The sequence below is a fragment of the Alligator sinensis genome, unplaced genomic scaffold (assembly GCF_000455745.1).
Source record: "Alligator sinensis unplaced genomic scaffold, ASM45574v1 scaffold42_1, whole genome shotgun sequence".
Classification (NCBI taxonomy): domain Eukaryota; kingdom Metazoa; phylum Chordata; order Crocodylia; family Alligatoridae; genus Alligator; species Alligator sinensis.
This window is the reverse complement of record NW_005842860.1, coordinates 225333-238817: the sequence shown is the minus strand read 5'-3', so window position 1 is coordinate 238817 and position 13485 is coordinate 225333. Positions and strand designations below refer to the sequence as shown.

At 42.5% G+C, this 13485-nt stretch overlaps 1 protein-coding gene across 3 annotated transcripts in view; it reads left to right on the top strand.

The window, feature by feature from the left end:
• The window catches only part of LOC102369765, a 242441-nt gene that overhangs the window by 173641 nt on the left and 55315 nt on the right, over window positions 1-13485 (top strand). The window contains exons 2-3 of one of the 3 annotated variants that reach the window (XM_025191804.1): window positions 9032-9079; window positions 12500-12547. In XM_025191804.1, coding sequence (XP_025047589.1) covers window positions 9059-9079; window positions 12500-12547 — 69 coding nt within the window. In that variant the 5' untranslated portion in view covers window positions 9032-9058. Of the gene's footprint in view, window positions 1-9031; window positions 9080-11359; window positions 11433-12499; window positions 12548-13485 lie in introns of those variants that run through there. The other 2 variants (XR_325159.1, XM_025191803.1) reach the window with 2 other exon arrangements.

The following is a 13485-nucleotide window of genomic DNA, read 5'->3' as shown; positions in this document are numbered from 1 at the left end:
TATGACCCCAGCTGACTTCCTGACCCTGGGGCAGGGGGCTGGACTCGATGATCTTCTGAGGTCCCTTCCAGCCCTAATGTCTATGAAATCTATATAGCCCTTATGACCTCATTTACCTGGTCCAATGGAGGCCAGCACCTGTAGACTGTCAGCCAACTAATTTGAAAGGCATCACTGGTTGCTGGGCATACTGGCAGTCTTTAGCCCACCAGGTAGCCCAAGCCCTTCACCCAGGTATGTGATGCCAGTCACATAGGCAGAGGGAGCATGTTTCACCCCTCCCTCAACCTGAGCTGGATACATTCCTATCTAAAGAGAGAGGGTAAGGTGTGTACCCTCTGCAGGACCCATGCTAACCAAATTGTCACAGAGCAGAGCTTCTAGGGAGAAACAGAGGTGGCCTTCTGCCACATGCTGGGTCCCGTGCAGGGATACAGACCACCCCCTGTCCCCACCTGCCTGTGTCTGACAAATGGCCAGAGTCAAAAAGCAGGGCTAGGAAGAGGGTCTGTGCTGGCTTGGCTCTGTGACATCCTTGGGGGTAGGTACTGTTGGGTGGTGGCTAGAGCAGATGTGCATGGGGCAAATGCTAGTGTGCCTCCCTGCAAGGAGGGGCTATTGGGGGTCATCCAAGGTGCATGGGATACTGATGGACAGCAACCTAACATGAATTGATAAGGGATCTGGTACAGAAGTTCAATGCACTGGTCTAAACTAAATCAATTATGTAAGAGTGTACATCGATCCAGATTTATCTTAGAGTGGGTTCTGCCATTCTAGACCAGTCTATGTGCACCAAATTTCCTTTCTGTTCTGGGTGTACACTAGTTTTCAGTCACTTATACTGGTTTATGTGTAATGTCTGTACTTGGCCTTAAACATGGAGAGAACATCTAGTGGAGAAAGCCAAATCAAAAGCCAGTGACTGGAAGCAGGGGTCAGACAAATTCAAATGACAAATTAGGTATAATTTTTTAACAGTGAAGGTGATTATAAAATGTTAAAGGTCTTTGATGCACAGGAGGTCACAGGATGATCCAACCATCTCTTCTAGCCTTTAAGAACCTATTGTTTCATGTTTAAGGCAGTTAAACGCTGTCCTGGGGGACTAGATTTTGTCTTTGTCTCTGTCACAGTATTGGTATGTGATACTGGACAAATTACTTGAATTGAACTTGTGCAGGTGCAAGGTAGTGTCTACATGGCATTATATTGTGGTAGCTTCCTCATTTTTTAGGTGTCCAACATCAGACCTTGAAGATGCTAGGCACTCGGGAACTGCAGCTAAAATCATCAGGAGTTGTACTTTGAATGTATTATGTGGGATACAAAACTAAGAACTCTGAAAAATTGGGTACCTCAAAATGGGCATCCAAACTTAATAGCTGTTTTTATCTCAGATTTTTTTGCTTGATTGATGCATGATATTAAATATGTAAGGTAAGTAAGCCTATTTTTGTTACTATTGCTAGCTATTCAAATATTTTGAAATGGCAAAATGTTTTTTCTTTCAAATAATCACAATAGACCCCCCCTTTCATTGTTTCAAAATGGTCCCTAAAATTCTAAAAACCATTTTCAAAGATTAAATTACATTTGAGCGAAGTGGTTAGTAAAAGCTAATTGTTACTAACTGAAAACTTCCAGTAATACTTTTATAATCTTTCTGGTAACTCCTTTTATTTTAGACACAATATTTTTATTTAAAAACAACAAAAAAGTTCATATTAACACAAGATTGTTAGTGTTCTTGTTTTAGAAAGAAGCCTCCATAGCCATATGGCTGCTCTTTCCTAACAAATAACACTGGCATGTAGATTGCTTTATTTGTTAAGCTTCAATCTATATGTCTGGTGCTGCACTTATGGCTTGAGCAAAATTCCCACTGACTTCTAGATTATTCCTTCTGTTAGTGTATGTGGTCAGTTAAGTTGAATTTGCCTAGCAATTTTGCATGCATCTAGGAAACTGCTAGGAAGCAGATTTAAGAACAACAGTGGTCTTGGGATTTAGGTTTTGAAATGAAGGGTGATGGAAGATATTAGGATTCTGGACTTCTCTGTTTCTGACACAGACTTTCCATGTGACCTTGGACAAATCTCTTATTCTCACTCTTCCCTTGTTTCCTTGCCTGTAAATTGGGATAATAATGTTTTCTTTGTCTTGTCCTTTGTTTATTCTAACCATTCAGATTTTAAGATTTCCAGGACAGATAGTGTCTTGTGTTATGCATATGTACAATCTCTCATAAAATGGATTTGTTCTCTTGGGCTTTCTAGATGCTACTGTAGTGCAGATAAGAAGGTAGTTGAAACTGCAATCCCACTTATAGTAAAGACTGATGAATAGCTCATCAAGAATGATAGTACGGATGAAGGGGGGGCGAGGGTGAGGCCAGTGCTGCGCCACAACCACCCCCTGCCACCTTTACTTCCAAGGAGCAGGGCTTAGGGGGTAGGCGAGGCCAGCAGTGCTGGCCTCACCCCCCTTCTCTGTCCCCTCTGTCTCTTCTGTCCCCACTGCTATGTCGGTGCCCTGCCATCCCCTCCATCCCCCTCCGCTACCACCCCATCGTGCTGCTGCCGCCACCTTCAAGGAGCAGGGCTTCTAGCTGACCTTGGCTCCCACAGTGAAGGAGGGGCTGGGGCAAGTGCTGCTCAGCCAGGGCTGGGGGGCATGGGATGAAGGCACGGCTCATCCGAGTGGCACGGGAGGGCATGGCTCCCTCCGCTGCATGCTGCTTGTTTGGGAGCTGCTCATCTGGCAGCTCCTGCCTCTGTTCCCGCCACTTGTCTGGGAGAGCTTGGAAGGGGGTTTTGTGTCCCTGGATCTGCACAGGGCACGTGGGACTGGGGCTACAGCACACTGCGCTCCAGGTGGGCAACAGGGGCTATGGGGGGGCTACAGTGAATTTTCATCCTGTGACACCCAGTCTCACCCCCAGCTGGTCAAACAGTGGGAGTTGGGGGGGGGGGGGCATGTGCCCCCAAATTGGGGCATGGCAGGTGGCAAAGTGGGGGCTATGGGGCAACTGTAGCCAGCTGAAAATTCACCAGAGCCCCCGCATAACCCCTACCACCTGCCTGGAGTACAGCATGGTGCAGTCCCAGCCTCATCCGCCCCATGCAGATCTGGCAGTGGCAGGAGTGGCCCCTCCTCCCCACACCCCCCTGACGAGCTGTGTCTTTGTCCTTTGTCCCGCCCCGTCCCGGCTGGGCAGCATTTGCCCCAGCCTCTGTCCTAATCCCTCCTTCACTATGGGGGTGTTTATCTGCCTCCCTACATCCCTTCCCTCCCCTTCCACTACAATAGACTTATCAGCTGGACGCAGCGGTATCAAGCATTGTAAAGGAACCAATCACTCACAACATTGTTCTTATGGGAAAATTGGTTCCAAGGTATGATGTTTTGACTTAAGATACAGTTTTCAGGAACCAGTTGTGCTGCAAGTCTGAGGACTGCCTGTATAGAATTCTGTCCATGTGCACTGGTAACATATCTGCATTGCACAATCATCTACCTGTCTTGCAACTAATTTAAACCCATGGAAGCCGAGTAAAGATGCTGCCTAGTTGATAACATTTTTTTATTTCACAAAAGATTCTGATTTGAAATCCAGCAAAAGGTTTTTTTATATATGAAGAGTTTCTAATAAAATATTTTTTATTCTGCTAGAAGTGAAATAGTTTATTATATTTTGCAAAATTCAGTTATCCTTATCAGGTAACTCTGCAGTTGGCTGGATTGGATTGGGATCTATATGAAAGAACTGTGCTATCATTAGACCCAGGAAGAAACACTCCACAGCTGACATTTTAATTATCTGCAATACATTAAACTTTGGGCAAATGGAGCAGGATTGCTATGTTTTGGTTGTGGCTAAGGAAAAGGCAATATTTTTTCCATAAGGAATACATGCCTTAATCTCTGCTGTACTTGTCATCATGGAGCAGTTGGGGTCCCAAAAATGCTGAAAGAAGAACTGCAGGAGGCAAGGGTATTTTGGGGTGATATATTGGGAGAGATCTTGGAAAAGCTTTTGTGCATAAGGTACCCTTCCTCAGGTCTGGGGCAGAAGTTTTATAAACTGTGACCTAAACCAGTTAAGTCTGATACTACATTCAACCAGGTTCATCTTAAACCAGTTTCAGCCATTTTGAAACTAGTTTATGTGCACTGAACATCTGCTCTGTTACATGTTTTAAACCAGTTTCTGATTAGTTAAACTGGTTTATATGTAACTTCTGTCCCTAAAACCAACTGTAATGATTCCAGTGTGATAGAAACAAGTCTACAGCATATTTGCTGTTCTCTAGCAAGGACCAGGAACCCATCTATATATTGTGAATTTCCTGCTTGATGAGAACAGTTTAATAGATGGAGAAGTCTTACAAGAATAGGGCATGCTTTAATACAACTTTATTTTTTATATCAAATTTAGCATTTACATAACAGTTTCCTCTTCCAAATACTTTCTAGACTCTAATGATTGGAAGTAGTTCCCAGAACACACTGAGGTAGATGAGGAAAGAAGCATTTCCAGCTTTAAGGATAGAACGTTGAGGGCAAGTGGGCAAACAGCTGGTGAAAGGGTTAGAGGGGAAGCTGATAACAGAGCTAAGTTTGGAGCTGGGAGCTTCTTTCTCCTACTTGTGTTCTCTGACTGCTAGATTGTACCTCTGTATAAACCTGGCATTTACACTGGTGGGGGGATGATCTCTAATTTATACCAGAAACTGCACATACACCTGAAGCTGTAATGTACTGCAGCAGACTTGATGAAACGAGTCTGCTCTGATATGCTGGATTTCCAGCGCATCAGAGCAGACTCTTAGCATGTATGTAAGTGTCCATTAGCTCCACAGTGTTTTTCTCTTTCTGATGTGCAACAGTCTATGGATAATCCAAATGGATGCTACCATCTTTCCAAATTATTTGCTTGTTTACCAGCAAGTATGTAATAAAATACTTGTTTACCAGAGAAGCTACTGTTGATTCAGCTAAAGACATGCAACAATATATTTTAAAACCAAATTCTGCCTTCAGGCCCATGCAAACCATTTCCATTGAAGATGGTGAGAATTTCATATATGCTTCAAGGGACAAAATTGTGACCCTACCTATTTGGGATGAGAAGATAATTAAAGTGGTTCATTAGAATGAGTCCACAGCACAATGAGGTATGTTATTTTTGGTCCTCATTATTCGTGTTGAATTATCTTTCACTAGCTTCTGGATTCTTTCATGTTGCTTCTACACACAAATCTGTTCTTTTTTGGACTTCACTTGAAACTCTGTGGACTTTGGAAGCTCTTCTTGGTTAAAATGGAGAATGTGATTATTCAGCAGGCAGGTTTCACTGCTGGCTTACCAGGACTCTTGCTAGCAAAACATATCTGGTTTTGTGTAAGTGGTATAATAAACATACAAGATGACTTTGCCTCCTTAGCCCTATTTATTGTAAAGTGCTTTCCTGGTGCTGGGAATTGTTCTACAGGCATTAGATGGGGAGAGATTTCAGTGCCTTCAGGAAATGTTCATTGGATTCTCTGTTTATTCTGTCACTGTATTTGGGGAAGGGATAGTGTGAAGGCGAAAAGGTGGCATTAAGCTTTCTTCCTGCTCCATGTGTTTGGATAACATGCAGCAGTTTGGGCATGGCTTAAATTAATGCTTAATAGACAGGACTGTCTGTACCTGTACTTTGTCTTCTAAGCTGGGTGCTAGCCTAAAGTCTTTAGCAGCCAGAGGTGTTGTATACAGTGGAGAAAGGGAATATTCTGCCTGCCTCACAGCTATTTTATTTTTGTAGCTGATAGTCTGCCCAAGGGTAGTGGGTGAAAACCTGAATCTGCTGAAATTGATGACAGAAATCACATTGAGTTCAGTGGGGCCAGGACTTCCCCTACTATCTGCCTATCTGGCAGTGTTTGAAAAAGAAAGTTCTGTGCAATGCTATATATTTCCCTTTCAGCTCAGCAGTTGCATATGCTTCACTTTCTCTTTTTCAAAAGGAGCTAGACTGAGTAGCACAGGGTTACTTGGCTTTGGCTGAAGTGATTTATAAATACTGCACAGCTGTGTTTGTTGTGCCAGAAAGCCCATGAACGTTATTTCTGCTTCCCTACTCTGTGCATTGCCTGGAGTTTAATGTGTGTTAAATAATTAAAATGACAACTCATTAGTTCAGCTCCAGTCTTTCCCCAAGTGCATCAAGAAATCCCTGCGACCTGTCTACCGCTTAGAACTTCAAATGTCTTTGATTCTGGAGATGCTGATAACTTGGTACCAAGTGGACTGTAGCAGGAATAAGTGAACATGTTCCTAAATGACTCCACTCTTTATTTGTGTGGCAGGGCACTGTTGGTGCCTGCCACTTTAAGGGCCTAGCCAAGCAGCCAGCAGGTGCTTAATTGTGGCAGCCATTTTAGATCCAGGGCTGCCTATATAAACAGAGCAGCTAGCTACTGGTAGGCGGGTAGTAACATTGTTACAGCTTGCTGAACATGACAAGTAGGAGGTTTATTGAGCATTTACTCTTGTACTTGGAGGGATCTCTTGAGCTATGTTTTGTCTCTCTTATGTGGACAGGGCTTACAGGGGGGTTTATGAAGAGAGATGAGCAATGGGACCAGATTCTATTCTATCTATTGTATGTGTGAGTAGATTTAGGTGCTTAAGTGTGATCCTATTCCATCCTACTCAAGCCCCTGAAAAACTTAATGCAAAGGCTGGATGAGTTGTCCTCTTTGCTGGTTTTTGTGTGACAATATTAAGGGTTAGATGGTAGTAGTTACAAAAGTAGGTGCATTAATGGGTTTTCAAGGACTTGAGCATGGGGGGATTGAATGCTATTATTTATGCTTAAGTGCCCAAAGTTCATTGAAACACTTAATAAGTAGGATAGCATCTAGCCCATGGCTTTACTAGTAGGTGTCCATCTCCTCTTCCCTTTCTGCTGGGTCAGGTGATGAGGCTGAGTGCTTTATGCAGTGTTTGGTACAGACTGGGCTTGGAATAGGGACTGTCAGGCTTGGGATCAGGATAGAAGTGGTGAGTCTGGGGCAGGTGAATTGATGATATGGTGATGAGTTTCTGCCCCCTGTATAGAGGGTGCATGGATCCACTATTCTGGATGCAGATACACAATGTAAACTTTCTGTTTAGATAGTGCTGCTTTTCAATCTTGGCTTCAAGCCAACAGCATGACTCGTACTACTGTTGAGATAGACAACTGGGTACAGTAGGCTGGGTCTTTTTTGCTGTTGCTCTCTGAGGGTTGCTGAGAGGGTGGCATGAACTAAATGTGCCCCCACTCCTCCCTGGTGATTCTGTCCCACAATACCTTTGATCTGATGTGCTGGATTCAAGTGATCTTCTGTCAACCTCTCGGAAGTGAATTGTGATAGCAGGCTCTCACACTTTGCATCTTCCCCCTCAAGTTCCAAATGTTGGCTTTCTTCACATTACCACTGATCAACTGTGTTTGAGGCTTTCTAGGCAATTTGCCAGGCAGATTTTGTGTTTTCAGACAATTCTAAGCATTCATCTCCAGGACATTAATTATCCATAAATGTGTTTGAATCCAGAGTACATGAGTCTCCTATCTTAGACTTCAACATTCACTGCCAAATTATAAATCTTTAAATTATACTGTACCAACAGTACCTCCCACCCTTTTACTACAAGTTATTTATAGGAATAAGAGGTTGCATGATTCAACAAGTGACGTGAGAGAGAGAGTTGTTTGACAAAGATATTGGCAGTTCAATTCACTAGGAATTTATTTGCTAGTGAAACTAAACTATTTAGATGTCTGCATGACTTTCCTTCCTGTCTGTAGGGATGAACTGTATGAACCAGTGTACGTTATTAAACATGTATATTTAACACTTACATTTTTTATGAATGTTCAGGTTATTTTTAATAGATCTCTATTTCATAGAGTTATCATATTTTGTTTAAATGGATATAACCTAGTAACTGATGCGCCGAAGTGACATGCTGCCCTTGACTTTTATTAGAGGGATAGACTCTTAGAGGTCTATTATTTATTCATGATTGTAAGGCTTGCAGAACAGGCAAGTTTCTCTTTTTAGAGTTGAGGATTGAATATTAATGAGCAGTAAGAGGTTTCTACAGCCTTCCATGTACTCAAATGAAAACCCTGGTCAAAGAAAGAAGCTGTGATGGCATAGGTTACTTGTAGAACAGTCCTGCCTGCCATCATTTTCTGATGTTACAGGAGAAGCTGATTTAAAAACCAGGGAACTGAGCAAACGTTCTTTTTTTTTTTTTTTTAAGCATTATTTTTTGTAATGAATTGTTAGCTCGCTCTTCTCCCTGGCTGTGCGAAAGGGGTAGTGGGTGTTTCTACATGAGAGGTTAACTGCACAATAGCTGGATAACACTGTGCAGTAGCGTGTTGGGCAAAACCTGTGCTAACATGCTACTGTGCAGTAGTATTAGGCTACTGTGCAGTTGGCATCAGAAAAAATCTGGGTAGTAGCTACTGTGCAGTAGTGTGTTACTATGCATTGATTTTAATACTTGGTTATCCAAGTACTAAAATTAATATGCAGCAGCTATGGCACTTTAATGAATGTGTTGACCACCCAGTGAGTGCTATCTCATCTGTCATGGGATTTAATATTTCTATGCTTATGGCAGTGATTCTCAGTCAGGGTGCAGCAGCACCCTGGGGTGCTGCAAGATCCCTTTTAAGGGCTTCTCCGAATATTAGGTGTGCAAACACCTATACATGGTTCACAAGATAAACCCAGAGATTTCAGATAGGAATCCTGACCTGTTGTGGTCTTTCTCAGCTCTTTGCAACAGAAGAATTGCTTTATTATATTTCCGTAGTCAAAAAAACAACTGAAAGCTAAGAGCTGGCATTTTCTGAAGGTTGCCTCGAATCTAATTATATGCCTTGAGTCTGCAGAAGTTTAAAGCTACAGCATTATGCTATATATCACTTTACGTGTATTTTGTGGCTGGATTGGTACATAAAAACTATTTTATTTCACAGATGAGGAAATAGAGGCTGGGGGTTTACATGACCAAAGTCACACAACAAGTAAGTCACAACTATTATTAGGTTCCTGAGGCAATTTTCTATGCTTAATTGGGCTAGAGCCAGTAAATAGTTTCTTGGGAAACTTAATCCCATGTTCAAAGTATTCAAGGTTTGGAGCCTCATAGGTGCTATTTTTGCTACTGATTGGCTCTAATAATACTATAACAGGAGCAGTGCTCTTACACATAGCCTTATGAGTTTTTTTTTTTTCTTGCTTATAAAAGCTGGTCTTTTTGGAAGAAATGGCCTATTCCTAGCTTGTGTAATAGCTACTTATGAAAAAAGCAAGCGTTAGCTGTGTGTCTGTCTGAATCTTTTAAAACTAGAGTTAAGTATTTGACCAGTCAAATATTGGCCAAAATTGCCAACAAGTCCAAATAACACACAGAAAAACACAAACTTTCCATTAAGAAATATGAAAAAAATCAATTTTTTTTTTTGTTGTCAAAAAACTACAAAAAAATTGTAGTTTTTTTTTTTTTGGGGGGTGGGAGGGTAAAATTGCAATTGTAGTTTTTTTTTTTTTGGGGGGGGGGAGGGTAAAATTCCTATAATCTCTGACCAGTCAAAAAATGGGCAGTCAATGGACAATATTTAACTGGTCCAATTGACTGGCTTGCCAACCCTAGTCTTAACTAGAATCGGTTTCTGGGGTTGGAGTTCTGTCTTTGGAACATGGTATGTGCTACTATTCCTGAAAAAATGGTTGTGATAGTGTTGTCTTGCCCACCCCTGTTCCAGGACTGCACAGTAGAGGTGGCTGCATCCTTGATCCCAGCCTCCTCCCCATCTCCCACCCACTGCTGCAAGCAGACTGTGCTGTGGGAGCCTTCAGGGACTTTTTAAAGTCCACAGAGCAATTAAGACTCCCCTACTTTCCATCCCATTTTCAGAGTTGCATCCTCTCCCGTCCTCTTACACCTTCACCCACTCACTGCTGCTGCTTTCTGTACTGTCCCGAGCAGGGGAAGCTTCGGAGCCTCTCCTGCCTGTTTTGAGCTGGGCTGAATGAGGGCTGGGCTCAGCTGGCACAGGGACAGTGGTGAGTGGTGTGGGTTCCCCCACCTGGCCATTCCCACCCGGGAGCAGGTCCAGGGAAGGATAATCTTCCTCTGCCTATTGCCACTGCCACTGTTGCTGTCCCAGATGAGCCCAGCCCCCATGTAGCCCTCCTGCAGCAGGTGGGAACAGATTTGAAGTACCTCCCCCCACATCCACTCCAGGACACTAGGGAAAGCAGCAGTGGCGGGCAGGGCAGGGGAAAGGATGTGACTCTGAGCATGGAGGGAAGAGTGGGATTCTCATTTGCTTTGAGGACTTTGTTAAAGTCCCCAGAAGCTCCCAAGGTGTGGTCCAGGCCGACAGGAGGTGTAGCCGTGCCACTGCAGTCCTTCTGGCTCTGCCCCTGAATCTTCTATATTTCTTCCAGTTGTCTCAGCCGATCAATACACTCACTGCTTGATCCAAAAGAACACAAGAAGAGGATGCTCTTGCAAGTGATTTTATAAAGCATTGAAGTGAAGAATGATGCCTGCATAATATGTTTTAGAATAAGTAAAAAGAAAAATATATACTTCTGCTCTATGTTTTAGAATAAGTAAAAAGAAAAATATTTATTTCTGCCCCCAAGCATTTACACATAGCATCCATAGTTTACTTTCTTGCTTAATCCTGTGGTGATAGGGTAACACCTGCTGTGAAATAGCCAACTGCAGAAAATGTCAATAAAGTCAAATTCTCTCTTGGGTTGCATGTAGTATTGGGAGTTGTAGGCATGTCCCTAGGGCAGAATGCAATCGTATGACAGTAGTGTAGTTTAAGAACATCCATGCTCTGAATCCTTCTTTAGTTCTATATATTTTATTATAGCTTGCTATTAAAGGTTGATTCACTAGTCTGCAAAAGCTTTCTTTTTACAGGAGGCCCTATGGGAGTAGCAACAAGTGTAAACAATATATCTAGAACAGGATACAATGCTCATTATGCCAGTCATGCTTGGAACTGTCCTTTTGGTAGGAAGACACAGCATGTATGAGGCATAGACACCTTGAGGTTAATAAAAAAGGGGAAGAGTGTGATACTAGAATCCTTATTTGTTTATTGGACTATCATTTTTTTCAACCATGTTTGCCATAGTTGTAAAACTCTTTACAACAAACTCTAAAATATATTCCAGTTAATGTGGTAGTCTCTTAAAGGATAAAAGACCAGCTGAGTACTGGGGCTTTAAACCGACAGAAGGCTGATGAGTTTATACATGCAAATTATTTTGCCTACAGGAAGAGATCAAGTGTGCACGCAGAAGAGCAAACAGCTCTACAGAGTCAAGGCACCAAGGGCCAAATCCTGATTTGTGAGTGATATTGTTGAAGTTGCTCATGATAAATCTGAGATGCTGGTTTGGGCCATGGTGCTTTTCCTTGTACTTTTTAAAAATGGATGCAAATAAGGACTCGGGCTTTATTGTCAGACCCCAGTGCTCTGTTCCTTATCACTTCTCTTAGAAGAGGTAGATTAAAATCTGAGCATAGCATCAACCATCTGAAAAATCTTTTGAAGCTTCTGTGTGGTACCTGCCATGATTAGCATCTGAGCGTCTGATGCCGCTGTCTGGTGCCCCCAGTCACAGCATGAGAGAGCTGGTGACCTTACTGTCCGTAGGTCTCTGTTTTAAATGAAGTACAGCAATGAGAGGGGAGATCTAGGAAAGAGAACAACGTATATTAAAGCCTGATCACATAGTCCTTAGGCAGAAAAAAACACTACCCGGTGTTACAGGGACCAGTTCTGGGAAAGAGCAAAGAATATTTGAAATGGCTTTAATCTGTTCACTGGTGCTGAAGCTGAGGGATGACATGCAACCAATGACCTCACCTAAGTAGGCTATCCAGGTAGCAGGGATGCGGCCAATATTGTAAGACATGGTGAGGAGAAAGGCAAAGAAGTGGCTTACTCCTTTTTCACTCATTTAGGGTTTTGGCTAGGTTAATGTGGGCTGTGTATGGACCCCTTAAACTAAACATCTTCTATCTAGGTTCCTTACATGTCTTTGTACAGTCATCTTTAGAAACTCTTGTCCTTGAGATGGGGAAGCAGGGATACAGAATCCCCTTGTGTGGGGTTTCCGCTGCTTTTGGGCTATCATGTAGTCGGCGCACAGTTTTTAAGTTGTCTTTGGACTTTGTACACCCATGTGTGCTACCCCTGGTTTTATCCCAAAGGGATAAATGACTGCCAGATGGAGTGTTTGGCTGGATTTTGCAGTGTGATCAGCATTCAGCAGCACCTGTTGAAAACGAAGTGAGCTGTTGCATTCCATGCTTTCAGGGAAACTTTAACCTGACTGTAATCAAGGTTTTTCTGAAGTATTTTAGCCTAAACTGAATTAGTCTTCATGTCTTCTTTTTCTTTCTTTCATAGTCCAGAAGTCAGTCCTGTATCAGCTTGAAGCAAAACACCAAGCAGAAGGTATGTTGATTCTTTCTTTGGTTAATACTTTAATTTTTTTGTGTGTGTGTCTATTTTCCCCCTTCTCCTGCACCTCCTTACTGCCCCCACTCTCAATCTTGTACCTTAGTTTATGAAGGGAAGAATTTGAGTTTTATTGTTATGGTTTCATGCTCCACTTCAAGTCTAGTAGAGAAACAATGGGGAATTCTTTGGGCAAAGGATTTTTTCTTTATTTGAGGGGAGGCTTTTAGGTTTGGGCTCTTTCATTTTCCTGTAATTCCCGGCTAGCTCATCCAATCTCAAGAGCAGTTTTTAGAACACTAATGAAGAATGATTACACCACTCAGCCTAGTATAGCAGCCCAATAGATTATGTGGAGCTGCACTGAAAAGCTAAGCAAGACTCATTCTCTTGGAGCCTTTGATAAAGTATTCAGCTGTAATGTTTAGGGGTTGGTCATATCCCTGTCATTCTTGGTACCCACAACTAAGTTTTAACAGAAATGTCCTATTGAGCACATTCCTGCCCTCCCCAATAGTATGAGGAAATGAGATTGTGGGTGGAGCTGGAGAGGTGTTTCAGTAAATAATTAATTCTGGTTGAATTCACCAAATAGTTTCAGCCAAAATGGAAGCACTAAAACATTTTGGAAACTTTGAAACAATTTTGGCAATTTTAAAGCACCAAGTTGCTAGCACTTGTATTGCAAGTCAAGGAAATGAAGGAGTAGATTTACAAAATTACTGGAGTGGCAGGCAATGCTGCCCCTCTTACTTCTAATAGTTGGAGCCCATGCCCAGATTCAATCCCCTTCTCTGGGGATTTGAACCTAATTTGCCAATCTCCCAGGAGATGTTAATGGGTATTATAGTTTCATAGTAGCTAGGGTCAGGAGGGACCTGAACAGATCATCTAGCCTGACCCCCTGCCATAGGCAGGGATGAATGCAGGGGGCA